This window comes from Engraulis encrasicolus, chromosome 20 (genome assembly GCF_034702125.1).
Source record: "Engraulis encrasicolus isolate BLACKSEA-1 chromosome 20, IST_EnEncr_1.0, whole genome shotgun sequence".
Lineage (NCBI taxonomy): Eukaryota > Metazoa > Chordata > Actinopteri > Clupeiformes > Engraulidae > Engraulis > Engraulis encrasicolus.
Window position 1 is genome coordinate 8,034,763 of NC_085876.1, and position 24,149 is coordinate 8,058,911.

Sequence of the window (24,149 nt, forward strand, 5' to 3'; positions counted from 1 at the left end):
AAAAAGTGCCGACTTGTTCCCCTGCACTGTTGACCGTAACACAGTTGAGTAACACCGTTGACTGTTTTGAAAGTGTTTTTGCGCTATTGATCCCTTATGTGTTGGAAAAATCCTATGAACATACACTAGGGATTATCTCTGGAGAAGGAAGTCTTGTGTAAGGAGGGTGACTATATTCAAATCAGACGTTACAGGGATTTATGATGAAAAATGTGTCAGTCTGTATCACAGTGACTCATAAAATCCTACTTATGAAGCTCAACAATCACATTTTCTATATCAGTTGCACAGATTAATGACAACATTACTGCTAAGGGACATAAGCACTTTCAAACATATATTGTTTCAACTCGGTAGTATTTTTATATATGTTTGAAATGACATAGTATTTGTCCATAACACTGTTGACAAAATAATTAAGCAAATGTTCGCTTTCATTAGAGTATTTATCAAATGATTTAAGATTAAGCTTGGCAATTTGTTTGTTTGGAAACTTAAATATATACACTATGTAAACATATAGGTAATTTAGTTGAAAAAAAATACTGATAATTGACATTTTGCTTTTGCCAAAAGCGTAAGGGAATCGTAGAATCACTCATACACATTTTAAGAAACGCAAAACATACTGTATATTGGAAATAAAAAAATGATGGCAAGTGGTACAAGAACACGGGGGAGGATGTTCCTTAGCAGTTGCAGTGCACCACAACACAAAAGACAACACACCACAGCACAGTCCTATTCTACAGCATGAAAGCATGTGCGGAGGAGGAGGGAGGTGTTTACCGGAGGTGGCCTTGATGCAGAAGACTTCCTGAGCCTGGGCCAGCATGATCTGGCTGAGGGTGCCGGCCGTCTCCGGGGAGATGTCCATTGTGGGCTCCCGCGACAGCATGGACAGGACCGTGTCTTTGATGTGTGCAAACGCACCGCTAGCAAGCTGCAGGGAGAGGAGGAGAGAAGAGAAGAGAGGAGAGGAGGAGAGAAGAGAAGAGAGGAGATGATGGAGAGTTGTGCCACTTTTTACTTCAGAGCAAGTAGGGTTGTCAAGCCTAATACGCTTGTAGTGTTGATATTAGACCGATAGAATAGTACATTTGATATTTGCAAACGCACCACTAGCGAGCTGCAGGGACATGACGAGAGGATATGATGGAGAGGTTTGCGATTTTAAGGTCAGAACAGATATGCATGTGCATTACAGTACCAAAAAACAACAATCAAATGAATCGAATTATAAAGCTTGGTTACCTACACCCCCACCTAAACCCTGTCTGTTTGGGTTTGGGTTTGGATCAATCTCTGACTGCTCTTGGCCCTACCATGACACTAACGGTAGGGCACTCGTCTGCTGTGCGGCCGACCCAGGTTCAATTCCTTTGCCGGCCCTTCCCCGTCTCTCTCTCAACTCACTTCCTGTCTCTCCTATACTATCCTGTCTCATAAAAAAATTAAATAATAAAGACTTGAAAAGCCCCAAAAAATACTAAAATCTCTCATTGCTCTTGTTTATTTCCGGTATGAAGTTCTAAACCTTTAGTTAGGAGTGGTGGTGTCGGCACTACTATGGCGGTAACGGTAGGGCACCCATGTACTAAACGGCCGACCCGGGTTCCATTCCGGCTGGGGTCCTTTACCGACCCTTCCCCGTCTACCGTCTCTCTCTCTCATAACTCGCTTCCTGTCACCATCTTTACTGTCCTATCTCGTAAAAAATAATAAAGGCTTGAAAAGCTCTCCCAAAAATCACAGTGGTGGTGTCCTTTTGCCTCAGTGCAGCAGGGTTCTCAGGCCTCACGGTAGGGACACATAGGAGGCGAAGCAAGCGAAGCGAAGAAAGGCGAAATCCAACCGTCATCAGGTCGTCGCGGCGAATCAAATGGAATAGAACAGTTATGTTGTTGATTTGATTGGTCCGCGGTAGACGAATTCGCTCCTCACTTGCATAACATTAAACTTTCTTTAATAATTTCGCTTCGCTTCGCTCCTGTTCGCTTGCCATCGCTTGCCTTCGCCTCTCTCATAGGAATGAATGGAAAAGTTCGCAAATTTGCGTGTATGCGTCCCTACCGTAAGTCAGAGCCTCCTAAGCATTAAAGGACTTCATTATTCAATGTTGTTTTATTGTTTGTCCCCCTTCCTTTTTCTTTTTGTAAGCACCCTGTAGTTTTCACAACAGCAGCATTGTCCTTCTCTCTTCCTTCTCCAGGACAGCACTCTGATCAACGAACCCTCTAAACTACACCTACGTGCATTCTCAGCTTGCTGTCTGCTTTGCACTAGGCCAGAGGTGGGCAAACCTTTTTCTGTTTGCAGGCTGCATACTGAAAAACTAAGTTTCCAAGGGCCCAATGCTAGATAAAGAGCCCCCGTTTCTAACCAGTTGCTAATAAAGGGGCGATTGCACCTGCAGTCTGTCTCTATGCTACTCTGTTAACAAAGATGGCATGCCAATTCTAAAACAATGCTGTGCAATGGATATAATGTGTCATTGTTTTGCCCATCCTATCTGTAACTACCGTACAGTAAATGAATGGTTTAAGGATAACTCCAGCCAATTTCGACATGCAGTTGTAATGCTCACACTACCCTGGACCTTTCAGTACCTGAGATTCTTTTCCGAGATCCTGGTCATTGTAAACAAACATTTTTATTTATTCCCAAAAACATCCAAAAGGTTATGCAACATCAGCAGACAACTAGCAAACAGCGATACCTCTTGGGAAAATATTTGGAGAAGGCCTATGTTAAGAAAGTTTTTAATGTAAACAAAATCTGCCATAAGAATAGCTCAGATCTCAGAAAGGGCTGTTCCAAAAAATGCAGCGTCACCGTGTACTGACAAGTCAAGGGTAGCGTGAGCAATATAACAGCATATTGAAATTGACTGAACTGCACCTTTAAGTTATTGCAGCTAAAATAGGGTCAACCACCTCTTGAAAGCAATGGTGTACTTACTTATTCCTCGTTGTCCTCTGATGCTTACATCTTATGGCCAATACAGTATGACAACATGAAATTGTTTGAGTGGTATTGGTTGAAGCAGACACTGTTCATTCATGCGATTCATATTTAATGACCGATTTACATTAAAATGTCATTAAAAAGACATTCTAAAGGGTATAAAAACTTAGGTTAGGTTAACAGGCCACGTTCAATTGTTTTGTACCTCATGGAGGGGGCTGAGAGGAGCGTTTGGCCCCCGGGCCTCATCTTGCCCACCCCTAGGCACTAGGCTCTGTCTTTTCCTGCAGCTGGATTATTTTCTTTGACTGGAAATGGCTTTGGATAGAAGTGTCCGAGCTAAGTGTAATGTATCGTCCTTTAAGTGCAGGACAATGCTATACTGCATGAAAGGTGTGCTAAAAATACATTTGATAGCTTTCCACAGAGTCGTTTCAGGCCTCTGTAATCGTATAGTGTGCTGCAGAGAGCTCTTGCCAAAACTGGGAGTGGTGTGACTGCTTGCTCGCCCACCCACACATATGCACACACACAGTAGCAGGTCTAACCATTTGGGGGCCCCAGGCAAGATATAAACATGGGACTTATTTTGCTGGTATTTGTCATAAGGGGTGATTACTATAAACTTGGTGGGGCCCTAGGTAATTGCTTAGTCTGCCTACAGGTAAAACCGACTCTGGACACACACACACTCTCACACACACTCTCACACACACTCTCACACACACTCTCACACACACTCTCACACACACACACACACACACACACACACACACACACACACACACACACACAGACACACACACACAGACACACACACAGACACACACACACAGATCTTTAATAGTTGCCCTCTCACTTGGTAGTTCTTGGCAGCAGCCTTCAGCCCCTCGTCACTGTCCAGGTTCTGTTCGGAGGCGATCTGGCTGGCCAGGGCTCCAATGTTGAAGAGGACACACGTCTTCTCGTAGCCCAGGCATGCCAATGCTGCACAGCACCATAGAGAGCCATAGGGAAGCAGAGAAAAAACAGCGAGCACAAACACAGACACACCCCAATAAGCAAACAATATATCTAAAGGGTTACCGGTAGTACACTGACACAATACAGTGACGTACAATACTGTGCAGCTGATGCCACAGCTATAACCACTCATGCTTCATACAATTTCACGAAGGTTAGTTTTATGTTAACAATGTCAATATCAGCTTGATTTGATATTCAAAGGCCATTCAGTACACATTCTTTACTAATCAAACATCTTTTTCTAAGCCAAACGTATAAAACGAAATAGCATCATCTCATGATGTTATGATCTCCTCCACAGAGCAACACCGTTGCTATTCACATTATAAATTAACCCAACCAGAGCCCTGTGGTTCATCAATGATTAATCCAGCAGTGTCCATATGTTCAGCAGTTAATAAATGCATCCTTAGTTATGCGTTTGCTAGGTGTGCGTTTTGTGACAAACTGGGTCTCACCGAGTTTGACCGAGCCGCCAAACAGTGATCCTTTATCGAATGCATCCTTCCAGGTGAACGTGAGACAGAGCTGCAAAAAAAACATATAGGCCTACGTCAACATTTTATCATCATTTTATAACTATAGACCATCATTAGGAAGCTCTTCCAAAACTGATTTAAAAATTAGCACCATGGAAATAAGAGCTGCATTGGGTGGGTGAAGTGAATCAACGGGTTTGTAATATCAACCTTAAAATTGGGTTTCATTTATCTCACATATTCTCTAGTCAATACCTGGACTATGAGAGCAGAGCAGAGCAGAACAGTGTGTGTGTGTGTGTGTGTGTGTGTGTGTGTGTGTGTGTGTGTGTGTGTGTGTGTGTGTGTGTGTGTGTGTGTGTGTGTGTGTGTGTGTGTGTGTGTGTGTGTGTGTGTGTGTGTGTGTGTGTGTGTGTGTGTGTGTGTGTGAAAGTTCAAAAGGATTTATCTGGGAACCAGTTACAAGAAGGTGCAGCCACAGCCCTTGGCTGAACCTTCCCCCTGTGCCGAGGCACACCACAATAAAGTTACACTAGAGTGTAACATATAACACAATATTATCTGTGCATTTCTTGATTAGGTGTCTAACTACAGCCAAACTGCTCCATCCATATTAACTAGAGTTAAATTAACTTAAACTCATTGTCCTCTTGTCAAAGAAAGATCAAAGCCTCATAAGGATATTACACTCCAAATCAGCTTGTACATGTAGCCATCGAGTGGGCTAGCCTTAGAGGTTGGCTGTGAAATATCTCGATGAGAATAACCGCCCAGATTTTTACTGGGCTGAATCATTTGTTCCCATGTCATTGCTGTTAGAAATGGGCCAATGGGCCAATATGGCTTTTTAAATCCCTTCTCTGAGTAAAGCTGCCTTGGTCCTCTATTCAACTGTACGGTATGTAGACCTATAGCTCTAACTTCCCATGGCTTTGTTTGAGCATCATCTGAGTTAAACAATCTTTACATTAACATAACTGCCAGGAAATCTCTATGTGGTGTGTGTGTGTGTGTGTGTGTGTATGTCTGTGAGGGGTGTCAGGTGGGTGTATGCATGATATCTCACCTCCGGAAATGGAAATTTGGGCTCGACGACACACAGTTGATCATAGTACCTGCAGGGGAAACAAGACGATGGGAGGCGGTGTTATTCTTTCTGGCAGGGTGTTCAGGTTGATATGGGCTACTCTGTCGAGATGAGCTACCATCAGGCCTATAACATGTCCTGACCCAAACTCTCTTCCTAACCTTAACCCCTAGGGGCAATGTAACTCTCTGGGTAACACTCTTCCGGAAAAGTTAAAACGCTTTAATAATTAAGACTTGATCAAATTTGATCAATTAAAAACAGCCAACACGTTTCAACCCTGGCTACCCATGGGGGTGATACTGCAGTGCATTGCAATCACTCTGCTTGACAGGCAGCTCATATCGACACGAGAGGAGCCCTGCAGCCCACAGCATATCTGTCTATCGGCCAAAGTCACCATCGCACCGCACCACCCCACACCACACCACCGTTCCGCTGCCACCTCAGCCCTTCACTGTCCCCCAGTTGCAGGGGTACGCAGCGCAGAGAGCTAGGCCCTATTTGGCTAACAAATCCTGGGAAGTTTTCCTCTCCATGCAAATTCACTGGCTGCTCTGCCACCCCCTGGCATTCTTCCTACCCCTTCAGGGTAGAGTTACGAGATTTTACTGAGTTTAAAGATTCAGATTTTTCTACACTTCCAGTCATTGCTGTTACGAGTATTTGAAGTCTTTAGTGTTATTTATTATTGCTTAGTGTCATTTAGCATCACCATAAATACGTTAATTATTATTAATACTTTAAAGTCATTATTATCATCATCATCACAAAGCAATAGTGGCAGTTTGTTAAAAGACAGGAAACACGTTTGAATGACAGCTAAAAAAACAAAACATTCATAAAACACAGTAGGCTATTAGTCTTAACACCAAACATTCCTCTTCTTCTAACTAAGTAAAGAAGTCTGATGGCCTCAATACCACATGACTGGAACTTGCTCATTGGCAGCCAATGAATGACTCAAGCTGAGAGAATGCCAGCTAATGCAGAACTGGCTGAAGAGGACGTCCCATTAACTTGGCCCTCTGAACTGTAAATAACTTTATTTTTCAGACTTTTTCAGGAGGTTAGGTGAAGCACTGAGCAACTGAAAACAAACAGTATTTTATTACTTATCTGTGACAACTGATTAGTCAAGGTGGTAGAGCTGCTGAACTGTGGGCTGTTGGCTGGTACCGTTTCATTTCTGATAAGATTTTAAACATTGTAAGGCTCTGTTTGGATAGCTAATCATAATGGAATTGTAAATATCAGGGTAACACTAAAAATAGAAAGCTACGGTTATAAACATTTCACCAAGAAAGTCCTACTGCTTTAAGTAGTACAAAAGTAAATTTTATGCTCTGTGGAACTCTATGGAAGTGGATGTATGATGAATTTCTTTGAGAACGTAACATTTTCAGGATTATGCGATGTGATTTTGACACAGTAGTAGATTTAGAAATCCCTCCATCTGTCAGTTACATCATGGAGACTAGGCCTATGGCTTGACCACAGTCCCTACCCGGCATGTCACAATGTCCCATGCTAAACCTCCTGATCACAACTGTCCTTTCCACTAACAAACAAATTTAAACCACAACTTTAACTACGATACCTTTTAAAGCACACTACAATGTATTCGCTTGAGGAATGGAGTGTGTGGGGGGGGTTTGTCCTATGTTGAACGATTCATTCACACACAATCAAGAGGGCATCACCTTTCAGAGTCAATGGATAATATCGAGCACACAAAACAAAATCACTGAGGTCTCAACTGATTATAACGGACCGGGCTAGTCGGCGAGGGGCTTATGTTTCCTCTCTCTGTGTGCTCATTGTGCGTTGTGTTCCCATACTACAGTCTCTGCGAGAGTTCTTTATTCCTTTCGGGGCCTTTGTTGGATTGGACAGTTTGAGAGGAGACAGGAAAGTAATGGTGGAGAGAGAGACAGGAAGGAAGGATCGGGAAATGACCTCGGGCTGAAATCGAACCCGGGGTCTTCGACGAAACAGTCAGTGCCCTAGCCATTTGAGTCATAGCTGGGGCCTCTGTGTGCGTTCTTACGGTAGCTGCAGTCAGAATGGCATGTCTGTTGGTGATAGGTAGGAGCTATTAAAACACACCGGTTGGTGCACTATGGGAAGTGTTGCAGAACTCAGACCTCAGAAATGCTGCAACACTTCTCTATCCTCCCAGCCTACCTACACCACCACACACCGTCTTGTCTGTCAGCAGATCTGCTATATGCTCACAGCACATAGTTTAGCACCATATCCCCTCGACTAAAGATAGTGGGCAATCTCACAGAATCATGTTATCGCACCAGCTGAGACTTTTCCACCTCCCCTTTTCAGCACCCAAATGTGATGCCGGATATTGTGCCACTGACACACCTGCTACTTTTTGTTTCTCTCTGCTACCATTTATTATTTTTAAGATGACTTTTTAAACCAAATTCTTAATGTATAGGTGCTTATCAAAAGTAATCTTTAAAGATTGACTACCCTACATATTCTCCTAAAAATCAAAAACTATTTCACTTCATTAACATTGTTATAAAATGAGAAGAATGACCTAATGTGACTGTGCACAATCTACCTGCATCAGGACAGCAAATCTTTATTGTGTTGCAGATGAATACCAAACAAAAAGAAAGAAGGAGGGGTCCTAAGACAGCAAAGTCTTCCTTTGAGTGACAGAGCACATTTTACGTCAGTTGGATGAGCCATAAGTTCCACGCGTAACGTTACACATGTGACAAATAAAAGGGGAAAGAGAAAAGGAGAATTGTTATGACCCTGGTCATTTGAATCTACAGGAGAAGGAAGGAACAATGTGGAGGAACAAAACCCAGAATACAGAATCAGAAGCATGATGATCGACTGACATTACTACAAAGAATATTGTTGTACTCCAGAGCTGGTCCATAGATGTAGGCTCACCAGGAAGCTTTGCACTATCTGTGCGCTCAGTACCCATCTAGCCTACATACCCTCCTCCCATGCAAATCACACACTAACCTTCAACAAATCAGCAAAAGTGATGGCAATTCTGTTCCATTAAGAGGCACTGAGAAGACCTTAACAGCAGGAACTCAAACAGCTCGCTTTTAGCCTTCATTGAATTATGCATGACTGAGAAACATGGATTGCTGCTGTTTAAAAACAAACAAACAAAGGACACTTTGATGACCCAACTCGGGAATAATGTGACAGGGCATTGCCAAAGACAGCATGTAACATCGCTTAACTATTAATAGCGCAGGGGGGCACACTGCCAGTTTGGTCGTGGGCCTTACTTTGCCAGGTGAGGCACTGTAAGAAGATAACATGTACATTAGCTGCTGGGTGACGTCCCACCACACGCGTGACTGCCTCGGCTTGAGTCGACTATTACAAACTGGTAGCCAAACTCACCGATTTGGGAAGGTTGACATTTAATTTTCCCCCTAAGTTTGCCACTGACAATAAGTTAAACAGTCAGCTGACATATTTGTGTACAAACAAAACACGCATTCACCAACATGCAAGCTAGGTTGCTAATTCCTAGCCACTGGTGACAGGAGTGACTTCCTTGTGTCAATGGATGGAAAAGCACTAGGGCAGCAAGGTGCACAGATGACGACTGACCACTGCTAGTCGATTTATAGGCCCATTAATGCCTACCCAACCCACCTACTTGCCATTAGGTTAATTAAATAAACGACGCAAAACGCGGACGGTTAGCTCAAAACAACCTCAATGCGTTCAGTTAGCGTGGCACCACTTGAACTTTAAGATTTGTAATGGATAGAATCAATTTAATGCTTGCTGTTTCAGAGAGTATACTGTCGTTCCAATAATTTATACTAACGCAGCTCGATTATAAATAACCGTGATCATGGGTGCGGCGGCAAGCAGCTATGCTAGCTTGGTTACCACAACAAGCGTATGGGAGCATGTTATTTGACAAAGAAAAAAAACAACCCATCGAGTTGTGTAACTTGAAAACTAATCTGAAAAGTTAACAATGGAACGATGTTTACCGCAAAAGTATGTCCAACGAGCTCTCGTGTTTGTCCAGAGGCCTCCCAAGAGCGCTTTTGCGCAGCTTATTGAGTTCTTCAACCGCTCGCAGATATTCCGCTTGTTCTTCTCCTTGTGGATACGTGGCTGTGACAAATTTCGATAGAGGTTTTACTAAATCGACTTCCGTTGACTTCTTCAACGGTACAGATATAAATGTCGCCATTTCGGCGCACCAAACTATTGTGATATTAAACTAAACTGGAAATGTACACCTCAAGAAACACAACAGTGGCTAACTTCCTGGGTTCTGCTCCGTCTGGAACGTCAGAGCAATTACGTCATGTGTGAGAAAGCGCGTTCGAAGCAAGCGAGGGGTTGAGCGAAAATTTCTAGAATTTCCCAACTTCCGGATGCTGGTTATGGAGCACAGAGGGCGTTTGTGAGCAAATAATTGACAACAAGGTGTAAATTAAGGTGCAGATCTTGAATTGTGAATAGTAGGCCTACTATAGAATAAACTATGCCTAATATTTCCCTTATATCAGACGTTCCAGGGCTGATGGATAGAAAGTGAAAATGGAAAGTGTTGGTGTGTCAGTGCTACACAGGTCTGTGTGTTTTGTTCATTATGCACACAAAAGTTGCCCCTTAAAGCCAATAGAAATATTTGAACCCACCAGGTACATGGTGGTGTAATTATATTAATGAAAATAAAAATTAAAACATTGTGAATGGTTAACTGAACACCCAGCCTAAATGTTAAAGCGAAGAGAAAGTCACACTGGAAGTCCCTTGTCATTGTGACACACAGCGCACACAATGGAATTAGATTTGTGCCATGGAGGAGGCCAGCCCAACAGGTGGCCCAGAAGAAGTAGTATATACTGAATTGTGCAATGTTCAGGGTATGAAAGTCAAGTTAATAGCAGGATGAGAGTGAGCAGCACTAGTTAATAACTGCCCTTAACAGGACCATTAACCATGCCCTACTGTAGGGCTGCATAGCCTGTGTCTTTTTACTGTGAGATGAAGTAGTTGCTACAATCAGGCCCACTGTTGAGGCTTGAAGACAAGCGGGTCAGTTGTCCTCAGCCAAGGGAGAGAGGAGGTCAAGAATTCCATTAGGTCAAAAGTCCCTATTACATTCTATATGTATTGAGGAGGGAGGGGCCCTTTGTCATATTTTTGTCCTGAGCCCGGCCAAGGCTGTCAGCGGCCATGGATACAATAGCCCTGTCAAATACACACAAAGAAAAAAACAGATGATTATTTGCAAAAGTACATTTCACATGTGCCCAGACAACAGACACTTATATCTATAAAGATATATATACAGAGAGGCAGGTGTAACTAAGGTGTTCCCATGCAGTCTGCCCCTTGGGTCTCAAACTCGCCACCTCCTAGACAACGCATCAGTTCAGCTTTGGGAGGCTAAGCACGATACCGCTGAGCTAAAGCACCAGTCTGATAGCCCAGCGCTACCGATACTGTATGAGGCTTCGGGAGGGAGGTTTACTAACGTTCCACGCCACACTCTGCTAGTTGGCCTCCGTTACACAGGCCTGATACAATCAGGCCAGCAATCTAGGCAGTTGCGTAGGGCCCCTCAGCTGAAAGGGGGGACCTGGCAAAGACTGGTTATATAGGCCTACTTGTATTCAAATAACAGCAGTGACAATTTCGTGAGTGTGGCAACATCAAATTCAATGACCGAAAAGTGCAATGACACTGCTACTGAAATCTCTCTTGATAGGGCCCCTTCCCAATAGCTTGGGGAAGGACAGGGCCCCAATTCCCTCTTTGCTTAGGGCCCCCAAATACTTCGGAACGTACCAGCAAAGAGAGTTATTTCAACTCTCTGTTCTCCCTGTTCTCCTTCTGGCTATAAATGTACAAACGTATATCAGGGTGAGAGGTTTGTAGGTTCTTATCTGGCTTATGGCTCTGAATGTTTGAAGGTGTGGTGAGCACTGCTTCCTGGAATGGAAGGTTTAGGCTTTTAACCTATAAATGAATTATAAATGCATGTTGATGTTCTTACGTCCCACGTACACATGCAAAATTAGTAGGCTTATTATTCAGTCCATCAACTTGAATCCTGGTTAAACACATGAAAAGATGGTTGTGATGAACTTGACAAAAAAGGAGACAAAAAGAGAAAAATGTAAAATTTGTAGCTAAACTAAGATAGATTTTAGCTAAACTAAGATGGATATTATAATTATAATTATAATTATAATTATAATAATAATAATAATAATTATTATTGTTATTATTATTATTATTATTATTATTATTATTATTATTATTATTATTATTATTATTATGCTACTCTTAGGCCTATTATTTTCAGTCAGGGGCTTTACCATGATGCCTCATGTTACATGCAATTGGTTACTAGGCCATGATACAACTAGGCCATATGGTTTATAGCACTTATTAATGCTTATGTGTTGTGGATGATAGAAGCCCATCCCGCTGTAGCCTATGCATATATATATAGCATATATATATATATGCTGCATTATAATCCATACAAGTTACCAGCCCTGAACTGCAAGCAAGCAAGGCGACAATGTAACAAACAATGTATCAATCTTTTTTTGCTGCAAAAAAATGAGGATGAATAGATGTTTACATTTTGAACCACCAGATGGCGCAAGCTTCCACGTCCTCTGGAATTATATTCAGGCAGCTCTTTTGGATAACTGTGCGGCGCTAGAGGACCCCACCGCCCGATACTCCGCGCTTGTGTTGCAGGCCGACTGAAGGCTGGAACTAGTGCGGCGGATTTCTCTTTCTCAGTAACCAGTGACGTGCCAGTTTGGGCGAGAAGCAATTCAGTGGCAGCCTCTTTTTAACTTTTTACCTGGACCTTACAGCCATTTTTACACCATGGATTGTTGGAATAATGGAGTTAGGCCCTTGCCCAGCCAGCCATAACGTCAGCATAGTTGGCTAGCTAGCTAACGTTGGTATATTAGCTAGCTGGGCTGCTAGACCACCGCATCGCCCTGCTTGCGCTGTTATTATTGTGCGTCAGGCTGATTAAAGGGACGTTTTTATGGACTCGTGTATAGCATTTTAGTGGATTTTAAGCTTCAGTGGCACGTCTTACACTGTTTATATAAAGTGTTTAACGCGGACTTGGTAGTCGCATATCATAAAAACAAGGAAGCCGACCTCAGTGGATGGTCCAAGGTTTTGGTGACAGAGCCTCACGCTTTCTTGAACACTACACGGGAACTGAAACATCACCCAGCGGCGAGGGGCTTCTACGGGCCCGATACATTTGGCTTCAATGGGGGAAAATGACAACATGGACTATTTTTACCAGCAGGTTTTGCAAAAGGACGTGACCCGGCGTCTGCAGGTCGGGCCAGATTTAATTGACTACCTCAGTGATCCGCAGCGGTCTGGGGATGTTGAGCAGGAGAAAGCACGGCTGGATAAGACCATAGATGAACTAACTGGATGGGTCAACTCCAGCAATTACAAGGTAACATTTGCATTGGTTTCAAAGGAATGTTGCGCTGTTACACTGTAGAGCTAAGGGGAGCCACATCATATCCACATGAAACCGTTAAGTCATCCTGGTGATTACCGGTGCTGTCCTGCTTGCTGCTCACCTGACGTTGTGTATGCTATCCTAGGATAATGGTTAGCATGACAGGAACGATGAAGGCCCAATATCACTTCTTGCTCATTTTTAGCTGAACAAACATGCTACAGGTTAACTGTATTCATCTGCCTTAATAGTTTGTTTGTGGAGACCAGTGACCTGATCAACAGCATTGATATCTGTGGGCTGTATCTGTTTTATTATGTGATAAATGGCTTAATGGTGACACGACTGCTCTGTCTGTCAGAGAGCGCGTGTGCGCAGAGCTGTGGGGGGAGTGCACAGGGCATTGTTTTGTTCGTTTGAAGGGTGTCTGGTCCTTTCGGGGAGACGTAGCCTACTCCACAGCGGCGGTAGTTTCGGGGATAGGGTTTCAAGGATTGTTTTTTTCTCATCCGTCAGCTAAATAAGACCTATGTTTGACGAAGTTAACATTTGGGGTTCGCTATTTGGCTACTCGGGGGGAGCATAGCACGGATTGATTATCCATTAGCTATTGTCTAGCTTTGAACCCTGTAACCGTTTGGCCAGTGGGTACCCCCAGTATGGATGGTGTGTGGTTGATGGATATTTAAACATGTCTTGAGCGGTGGGGGTGTGGAATTATTTTTTTGAGCAAAGCTTGTAGACGAGGGAGACTAGTCGTCTTTGCCCTGGCTGCTGCTGTTGTATAGAATCGCCTTCTGGAAAATAAATTGGTGAAGCAGGCTACAACAACTCCCTACTGTGCATTGAATGGCCACAGCATTTCAGCACGTTATGGAAAGTGTTCCATAAGTCCAACATTTGTTGAACTGTGTCTACAATTACACTTGCAAGAAACAGTAATGTTAACTAAATGTCACACATTTTCACAGCAGGTAATGTTGGAATAGTCAAACGTTAATCAATGCAAAATAACCGCCTTTCAACAAATAGCCTGCTAAACAAACACAGACTTACAGTTTCGCGCATCAGCTGTTTTTTGTTTTTGTTTTGATTTTTGCAGCAAACTCAAGACTGTCTCGGTTTCTTACCATATCCTGGTAATAGGAATAAGAATTGAGTGAAAGCTTATGGATGTCAGTCTACGTTATTACTAATGTGTTGGGTTGGACTGTATTCATTCAGTAAAGCACTGCATGAAGAGCCAGGGGAATGAGTTGAAGGTGGGGGTGTAACACCATGGCATCACCACTACACAGCCAGGCCAGGCGGGCGTGGGTCCTGACTGCCTTACCAATGAGATCGGCCACTGGGGTTTGTTGTCAGGGCACAGGCTCATTACCTCATAGTAGTGGTGGGTTGAGGCTGACAGGAATAGGATGCTTTCTCCCATTCACTTCTTTGCGCTCTCTCTCTCTCTCTCTCTCTCGCTCTCTCTCTCTCACTCTCTCTCTCTCGCTCTCTCACACACTCTCTCACACACACGCTCTCTCTCTCTCTCTCTCTCTCTCTCTCTCTCTCTCTCTCTCTCTCTCTCTCTCTCTCTCTCTCTCTCTCTCTCTCTCTCTCTCTCTCTCTCTCTCTCATGGTCTCTCTCTCTGGCTGCTTTCTCCATTGCCTTTTCCTGGCCTGAACAGCTGTGTTGGTTGAAGTGTTGTTGTCCCCACCTCCGAGCCTACAAGCTCTGCCACATGGTAAATGTCCCGCTTGATTACAGGGTAGGATTTGAAGGGTTTTCTTTAGCACTTCTGTGTGCTGCTTTTATAGTTAACATTTTTCTGTCAAAAACCAAACGTTTGCAATCTGAAGCAAAGAACATCCATCTCTTGCGGAATGTGCTTCAAAAACAACACATTTTCTAATGAAAGGGGAGAAAAGTTCTCGAAAGTGATAAGCTGGATAGGATGCAAGTATGCACTTTAACCGTTTTGGCTAAGATGTAAGATGCACGCAAAAGACTCTTCCAATCTTAGGCCACATGGAAACTCACACTTCTTCTGAAACCTAAAAAGAGGTTGTGTGAATTTCCCTCCCTGTGGTGCGAGTAGACCTTCTGACACATTTATCCTCTAATTCAGGCAGAAACGAAGCCTGTGAAGCATTTGCAATGCTAAAGGAAGACATGTGGTCTACGGTCTAGTGACTCCTGTCCTTTCCATTTTGCTGTTCCTTTCAGAATTTAGCAAATGTTGTTTGTCTAACATAGTGGAATATTTAGTAAAATGTGGATAGATATCATACTGAATACAGTAGATGGTTAAAAAAACAGCTCGGTCACTGTTTTTTCACCCAGAACCAGATTTTAAACTGAATTATATCCAAAAGTTCAGTTGACAATCATTTCAATTGTCTTAAACTTTACAAGATTAAACTTAGTGCTTCGAAGATGGCTGAGGAGATGTCAGGAGAGAAGAATATAGGAACAGAGAAAAGCTCAGAGACAAGAGTGAAAATGAGCCTCTAGGAGCGGACAGCCATTAGAGAGGACGTGCCCAGAGAGGACAGATGATGAATGTACTGGCTAAGAGAACACAGACGTATACCGTGCATGTATCAGAGCATCCACGATGTCCATTAAGCATGGGCTGGAAGGACCTCTCAAGAGTGGAGGTTTTCTTTTCATCTAACATGGTTCGAAATTGAAAGATTTGAAGCTGGTAAAATGAAAAAAAAATAACTTGGAGACAAGAGAAGAGCGTTCTCCCACTTTTCACTACTCTATTCAAGTTAGAGAAAGGATGTCTGCACTTTAGCCCTTGTGGTGCTCACAGTCGAGGACAGCAGCATTAAGACAGACTGGCCTACTTCTTAGTGACTAGACCCAGGGATGACCAGAGCACTCGACATACTTTTAAAAGGTTTTTATTTTATTTTGGTGCACAAAAGGACCAATGTTTCAACACACCTGAGGAAGGACTCTGACTCTGAGAAAGACGTAGGTGCGTTGAAACGTCAGTCACTGTGCACCAAAATTAAAAGCCTCTAAAAAGTATGCAGAGTTCTCAGGTCATCCCTGGGTCTAGACATTATTCTGTCTTGATTCTAGTTTATTCAACTTGAGCATTATAAATTTGCACATGTATTACACCAGTTACAAATCTTCTGCTAACCCATTTCCCAAGTGTTCACTGTGGGATTATTCTTGGTCCCTGCCTCATATAAAGCACACTATGAAGATGGAAGTCTGAGTGTGACACTGCTTCTACTTCCCTGTTTCTGTTATTTGTCTCTAAATTTGATCAAAGTTTATGCTTTGATATTGTATTTATGCTTTATTTTGCTTTGTCCTATCCAGGTAGCCTTGCTGGGGATCGATATTGTATCAGCTTTCGTCGACAGACTGAATGAGCGGTTCAGAGGATATGTGGGGACAGGTAAGAGATGTGTGAGATCATGGGGTTCTTTGAACAGGAACAAACGCCCAAATGGAACCGGTTCTGATTATTTAACCTCATAATGATGAGAAGCCATTTCTTGTGTTGTTATAGATGACAAAATGATATAGAAGAAATTTGATTTCAAGTACCGACGCTGTTAAAAAAACATTAAGGATAAAACTAGCACTCTTAGATTCAACTCTTGTATTTCGTTGTATTTCAACTGACCGAGTCTCTCTCATCCGACAGTGCAAATGATTAGAAATACTATTGCATAGTTTGGTGGAGTTGCTTGGTTTCTCTTCCAGTCACAACAAGGGCAGTGGAGGAGAGTGAAAGCCCCTTCAGCTTTTCTCTATCAAGGGAGTTCTTGGCTCATGATTAATAGCCATTGGTGATGAAGCTAGTTCTGAATGCTGATGCCCGACTTCTCTCATTGGTAGTCACAGTGTCGCATCACTCCGTGTTGCCGTACAATAGGCTTTAATTGGTAGGCGGCGGCGTACCGCTTCGCTCCATATTTGTGTACAATAGACGGACACTGGTTGTCCGTGTTGAGTGCGGTGTACAATACACATTTTTTTGTAGTGTGTGCATACTGTCATTGCATATTTCGCTTTCTTCTTGCCCATTTGCGGCACATGTAGTGGGTGATGCAGCATTGTCTGCAGTTTTACTCACTGGCATTGGAAATGACTGGTGGATTATTGCCTTTTCAGCGTCCTCTGTTTATTTATTTGGTTGTTGAGTTTGGGTTTGTGGTTGATGGTTGACGTGACTGGTGTTATGTTCACATGCAAAGGGCACACTGACCTTAATGAGGAGGATGAAGGAGAAGATGATGAGGATGGGTGATGATGCAATACATGGGAAAGAATAATAAAAAGTCATCTCTGAACTATTTGTAGGCATGCCACTGCCCACATAAAAATATTTTTTTTCTACAAAATATATATAGATATTTTAATGTTATAGAAACAATTCTGAATGAATAATAGAAACAAATATGAAACAGCCATTCCCTTGTTTGAATAAAAGGGAGGGCTGTAGTTTTTAAAATGGCAGCTCCTCATGGCCAGGTCAGTCTGTCTGTAATTTGAAGAACATGAACACGATATGGCGAAAAAAAAAAAAACTTAACTGGCAAATGTCATTTCACAGCCATTGCTAATCCAGACAAGAGAACAAGGGCGATGGAAATGCAGCAGAATGTTTTGGGGGTCGGTTTTGCTCTGCCTGGTCCCGACCAGCTCTCCCATCTGAGAATCCACAATGAATTCCTCTTTGTGTCAGAGAGTGAGAGAAAGAGAGAGAGGGAGCCGGAGGAAAATGTGAGGGAGCCAGTCTAAAAATTGAACCCAAAAGGCGGAAGTGGACCGTGCAGCATTGACAATGACCTCCCCCCCAAAAAAAAAGTTCCAGTAAAATCCACAATGAAATGACTCAAAAGAAAGGAAACAAGAGAGTTCTGGAATGGACAAGCTGGAAAGTCTTGGTTTTTAATCCTATTGAACTGCTCTGGGTAGAAGGGGCTATATGCTGTGGGCCTGCCCGTAAGAAGACCCTCACAAGGGGATGGCACACAGTGGAAAGTGGCTGGCATTCAGGAGTGGACGTGGAGGAGTGCTTGTCTGCCAGTCAACATCAGAGCATAGTAATGGCTTCCACAGGAAATGTCTCATTAAGGTTATCTTGGCTAGAGCAGAATGCTGGCTGCCCAGGCAGACGGTACCCTGACCTACTCCTTAGGAGGGGACTAAGCATCCTTTTGCATGCCTATCGCATCACATGCATGCATATAGTATTCAAATAAAGACATTAAGATATTCTGATGACAACATTGAAAAGAAGAAGTTCGCCACTCTGAAATATGTCATGATTTTTATTATTATTATTTCTAAGATGTGAATTCCTCTTTTTTATCATAGCGGTATGTGTTGTGATGTGATGTGATCTTGCCGAAAGGTTGTGACATTTTAGTGATCAGAGGGGAACTCTCTGAATTTGAAGCAATGTGTTATTAATGTGAGTGTGGTAATGTTTTTAATGTGTAATCACAACCTCTGTCTTACCAACACACTGAGAACTATGAAAAATACGTTCTCAAAGAGATTTGAAATGACTTCAAAGCACAGTCTTTTTTAGCAAGTTGGCATGAGGTTGCTTATCTATTTATTTATTGGTTTTGTTTGGTTTCCCCTAGTTGTGCCAGCGCTGGTGGACCGGCTGGGAGACTCCAAAGACCAGGTGCGAGAACAGGCCCAGGCTCTCATCCTCAAACTCATGGATCAGAGTGCCACCCCCATGGTAAGATTCTACATTCCAGATTAGAACATACCACCACCACAACATGGTCACACACACACACACACACACACACACACACACACACACACACACACACACACACACACACACACACACACACACACACACACACACACACACACACACACACACACACACACACACACTCACACAGTGCTCTCATCCTCAAGCTCCTGGAACTGAGTGCCACACCCATGGTGAGATTCTAGAACACACAGCAGCAGCATCAGAGATCAGAGATGCTCAGAGTATAACAGGGGGGTGCAGTCCGTTGCAAATGGGGGGGGGGGGGGTTTGTATTATTTTTTAATAAGAGGGGCGTTGGCAGGCTTATTATGAGGTCAGTGAGGGCATTGAGAGGCTTATTGATGAGGTGAAAGGGGCATTTGTTCAAAATAGGTTGAGAACCACTGTGGTTGCGAACTTTTGTTATAGAGCATAGCGCCACAGCATGGTCATTAATATGTAATGCACACAGTGGAATACATGGAACTGACTGAGTGCCACACCCATGATAAGATTCTATATATTCTAGAGACCGAACACAGCGCAACATGATCATGCATACGTAATGCACAAGTGCTCTGCATTACCAAAGCTGTCCTGTGACAAGTTGCTGCTGCAGGGTCTCAACCATCCACTACATAGTCCCTGATGCATACGGGAAACTGTTGCACTTACACCAGTGGTATAAGCTTCCAGAACACACATCCTTAATTTCCTTCGGGATCAATAAAGCATCCGGTCTACTTCACTACTCAGTGACACGGTCATGCATATGCAAAACACATAACGGTGCTCCGCTTAGCCAAGGCCATCTTGTGTCAGATTGCTGCGGGAAACCAGGCATGTAAACCTTTCTCAACAGGGGCTTGACTGCCCCCCTCGTGCTTCAAGGGGCGTTGGCCGTGGAGAGGCTTATGACGAGTTCCAGAGGCCGTTTATTATTACGTCCGCCGAGGAGGTTATGTTTTTGGACGCAGTCAGTAGGATAACTCCAGAAGTTATGAAGGGATTTCGTTGAGCTACACCGCACTCCACATTATTACGCAAATGACATTTTTCGTTGTTTCCCCAAATAACCAATACAAATGACAGTCGTCATAATTTTCAAGTCATCAGCCATTAGAGTACAATTAAAACGTTTTTGAATGAACCTTCCAATGATAACGGTATTTTTTAAAATATTAAAAAACTTAAAATGCCCAAAATGCTCTGTTCCAAATTATTACGCAAAGCAGTTTTGTAGTGTTGTAATCCAAATTTCTTTCTTTTTTTCCCATTTACATCAAAACAGTTGGAATTTGGTACCTTCTAAATTACATTTCAATGTTCAAAACTTGGTTATAAGCTGTAACTGGAATACTGCATTTAACATTGAAGTGAATGGCAGGGCATTGCATGGGAGTTATGGAAGCCCAGATATCCTTGATGCTTTGCTCTCAGCTGTTTTTGTTGGTGACCCACACTTCAGTCTTCAATATACCCGTAGATTTCCCTGCCACGTTTAGGTACTTTGGAGGTGATGACATTCTAACTCATCAGACATAACATCCCATTCATTTTCAATGGGGTTTTATGTCTGGTGAGTTAGAATGTCGATACTGCCAAAGCACCTACAGGTGGCATGGAAATCTACGGGTTCCATGTGATCCAACTGTTTTGATGTAAATTGGGAAAAAAAGAAAGAAATTTGCATTACAACACTACAAAACTATTTCGCATAATAATGTGGAACAGAGCATTTAAAGTTATCTTATCTATATTAAAGTAATACTGTTATCATTGGAAGGTTCATTTTAATTGTACTCTAATGGCTGATGACTTGAAAATTATGACGACTGTCATTTATATTGATTATTTGGGGAAACAGCGAAAAATGTCATATGCATAATAATGTGGAATGCGGTGTATGTGGAGTTGTTGGAAATTGTTGGACCAAAAGAACAAGTGATTCAATTTTGATGGTGATTCGGATCACGATCAAGAACCAGAACCTTTTTAAAGTTTTTTGACCATTGTGGTATATAAACTCGAATGTCCAAATTCACCCAAACTCCACAAAAGAAGGCAGAAAGACATGGGGAAAAAATAGGGTGTAAAGCCAAATATTCTATCAAACAGCTTTGTTGGCGGAGTCTGCACTATCTGAGTGCATTTGTTGTTCAAAATAAGTTTAGAACCACTGGTCTATTTTCACTACCGTGCGCTGGAAGCTATTGCGCCTACACTTTGTTGGACTGTGCAGCATGATAGCATTTAAGTAATTTCTTTCCATCTCCTTGTTTGTGTAGTGCATCACTTTTGCTTTGCTCTGTTAGTCTTTTGTAAAAGACAGCACTGCAGACAGGAGTAGCACGCATGTTTGTTATATTGATGTAGACTCCATGCATGTAGGCTACCACATGCTGAGCAGCAACCTTCAACAAACATGTAGACAACAGGTCATGGCATTGCGCATCACTGTTGTACTTGGTTTGCACGTTTTTAGAGTAATACACATTGGTTTTGTCTGCGGCTGTCACTTGATCTAAAACATGAAGCAGCTATTTTATGTTCTTTGTCTGTAGCTAGCTGCCCCACAAGTTTATGACTTGGAGAGGTCAGGGTTTGATCTTGGGTTTCCAAACACCGTGATTGATTCACGTAGAGATCATGTGCGCTTCATAATTGCATATCTTCTCAGTAAAATTTAGCTCAACACTTCCTTAATAATAAATAGGGCTCGTAGCGTTCCACCAGTGGAATGCTGTAATAGCCATTGAAAAGTTAACTACCATAGTAGTACTACCCCAGTAGCCTGGTAAACCAGCGCCACCCGCTGGGCGCCGAAAATATTCAGCTGCGAGTGGGTCTGACCTCGGATCTGAGAACGTTTTGAACACTGTGCCCTGAGTCTGGCAAAACCGATTACAACGCAGAGATTTGTTTTGAATCAAAGCGGGCAGGGTTTTGAGGGAGTGACGACGAAGCTTGCAACAATGTTGGGAAAGAACATCAACGGCAAAGATCGCCGATTGGTCAGAGCGCCGTCGCGGTTTGAAAAAATAACAGGTTGTTCTCATCAGCAATCGTCCGAGGTAACGTTCATCGGGGCCAGACTAAATTACTCCGGTCTCACATTTAGGCTGGTTTATCAGGCTACTACACCAGGGTTTCCCCCAGCACTTTATTGCTTAGGCGGCCACCTTGACAAGAAACACCTACCACCTTGACTAGGTCCCCTGAAAAGATATGTTATGTAACATATTTCATGTTGTGAATGTAATTTCTAAAGTTGCTCAGACAAAAAATATATACTTTTAACGCCCTTGACTAACAACAATTCTGGGGGAAACACTGTACACTACTATGACATAACACAGGGCCTTAAGTAACGGCTATAACAGTTGTAACAGTTTTCTTCTGCATGTTCTCACCCTCGTGTCCTCACCTGTGCTCTGTCAACAGTTTGTCTGGGAGAGGTTATTAACAGGCTTCAAGCACAAGAACTTCCGCAGCAGAGAGGGAGTGTGCCTCTGTTTAGTGTCCACCCTCAATACGTGAGTATAACACGCACACGCACACGCACACGCACACGCACACGCACACGCACACGCACACGCACACGCACACGCACACGCACACGCACACGCACACACACACACACACACACACACCGTGTCAGTTCTCCACCGAACACAGTCTCATAACCCAAATTAGAAATATAAACCTATTTGATATTGTCAGAACAAAGCAATAATATGATGTTTTCAATCTGGGTTGAATTGTATTGCTGGACTTGAAGGATAAAGCTTAAAATAGCTGTGATTTGTTGTCATTGCTATTTGTGGCTTAGGGGCCGATTATTTCTCATGACCCTTGTTGGCATCTAAACCCATGCTGGAATTTGCTCTTAAAGGCGATTTGCACTCAGGATGTTGGAGGTGCATGTATTTTACTGAGCTCTTACTGTGCACTCCAACCCTTTGCTTGAACCCGCGACCTCACTATCACCAATATGGTTTGGAAGGCAAGCATTCTATCAACTAGGCTTCAAAACTAGCTCAGTGCCGATGTCCATGCCAGTGGTCATGCATGTCAATTTTCATGACAAATCAAGAATTCCTTTTTCCCTAGATGAAAAGGCATATACCGTATTAGCCCGAATATAAGACGATCCTGATTATAAGACGACCCCCCATTTTCAGGCTCATGTTTTGGGGAAAAAAGTTTTTTGAAGACTTAATTTTGTTTCACATTGGAAACTTTTCTCAAAATGCAGTTTTTAATTTGTTGGAAAATCTGAGGCTTTTTACAAAGAACAAATTTCACAATATCATTTTCATGGAATTTCCATGATATAAGACCACAGATGGTTACTCATATCCTTTTCCTTTCTTTACTCACTTCACCTGTCAAGCGCCAATAGGCACCTACAGGCTACAGCCGCCTGCCTGGGCCCGCCTGTTTAAAGTGCGACGCAACATAGCCTACACTCAGAGCATTAGTCTGTGCCAGCCAGGCAACCAGTCCAGTAGAGATAGGCAATCTATTGTGCAATGCACAGATTTAGCGAAATGCTTAGTTGACAGCAATAGCTAACCAGCAGCCGTCTCGCCAAATCGCCGTTCATTTTATGCATCCAAAGTTTTCCGTTGGACTATAGAAACCGAATGTGACCAAAGGCAGATTGACGCATTGCACTTGAAACCCATGCGCTGCCTATCAGGCCCACGTTGACAATAAAAGTCCGATTGATATTCATTTCGTAGCAAGGGTAAAACTCCTAGTGATTTTATATGAACAAGACAATCGCTTGCCTTAACCATTATTCTGTGTTGTTGAATCGTTGCTAGGCATATCGTCAAAGGCACCGCTTTCTCGGGCACACACAGATGACCATTGATTGGCTGATGACAGCATCCCAAACTTAGCCTACAGGTTGTTCGTCAAATCACCCTTCATTTCTTTAGTTTCTAGTGGTGTTGTCGGCTGACCAGAGAGAACGACCAAAGCTTTCATGATGAGACTGTAAAACCAAACACAAACAGAGCAACGGGCCGCGATTGACTTGTGTTTTTCCCCTTGCACTGTCGTCCGCATCGCGTTGACATTGACAGTTGATAGACGTGCGGTGCAACAGTCATAACGAAACAAGCATCTGCAAATTTGATATGGACAAAACAATCTCTTAACCCATCCATTATTGAGTTGTGTGCATTGTTGTGAAGCATAGGCTAATGGCCGCATTCAGGTTAAGTTAAAAAATAAAATAAAAAAAAATTAAATTACTTTTTTCTCTAGCGCGCGGAAATAAGACGACCCCCCTTTTTAGAGTACTATTTTTAGAACAAAAACCACGT

General features: G+C 42.9%; 2 protein-coding genes across 4 annotated transcripts in view; one reads left to right on the forward strand and one right to left on the reverse strand.

Moving 5' to 3' along the window:
• pdcd6ip (programmed cell death 6 interacting protein) overlaps positions 1-9,866 on the reverse strand; it is a 33,409-nt gene extending 23,543 nt beyond the window's left edge. For all 3 annotated transcript variants that reach the window (XM_063185321.1, XM_063185322.1, XM_063185320.1), the window contains exons 1-5: positions 9,570-9,866; positions 5,539-5,587; positions 4,452-4,521; positions 3,827-3,954; positions 790-943 (exon numbers count right to left, since the gene is read on the reverse strand). In XM_063185321.1, coding sequence (XP_063041391.1) covers positions 790-943; positions 3,827-3,954; positions 4,452-4,521; positions 5,539-5,587; positions 9,570-9,775 — 607 coding nt within the window. In that variant the 5' untranslated portion in view covers positions 9,776-9,866. The remainder of the gene's footprint in view (positions 1-789; positions 944-3,826; positions 3,955-4,451; positions 4,522-5,538; positions 5,588-9,569) is intronic.
• A 2,408-nt stretch (positions 9,867-12,274) lies between these two features.
• Positions 12,275-24,149, forward strand: part of clasp2 (cytoplasmic linker associated protein 2) — an 85,496-nt gene continuing 73,621 nt past the window's right edge. Inside the window, exons 1-4 of the mRNA XM_063185323.1 lie at positions 12,275-13,051; positions 16,395-16,473; positions 18,680-18,783; positions 22,255-22,346. Coding sequence (XP_063041393.1) covers positions 12,854-13,051; positions 16,395-16,473; positions 18,680-18,783; positions 22,255-22,346 — 473 coding nt within the window. The 5' untranslated portion in view covers positions 12,275-12,853. The remainder of the gene's footprint in view (positions 13,052-16,394; positions 16,474-18,679; positions 18,784-22,254; positions 22,347-24,149) is intronic.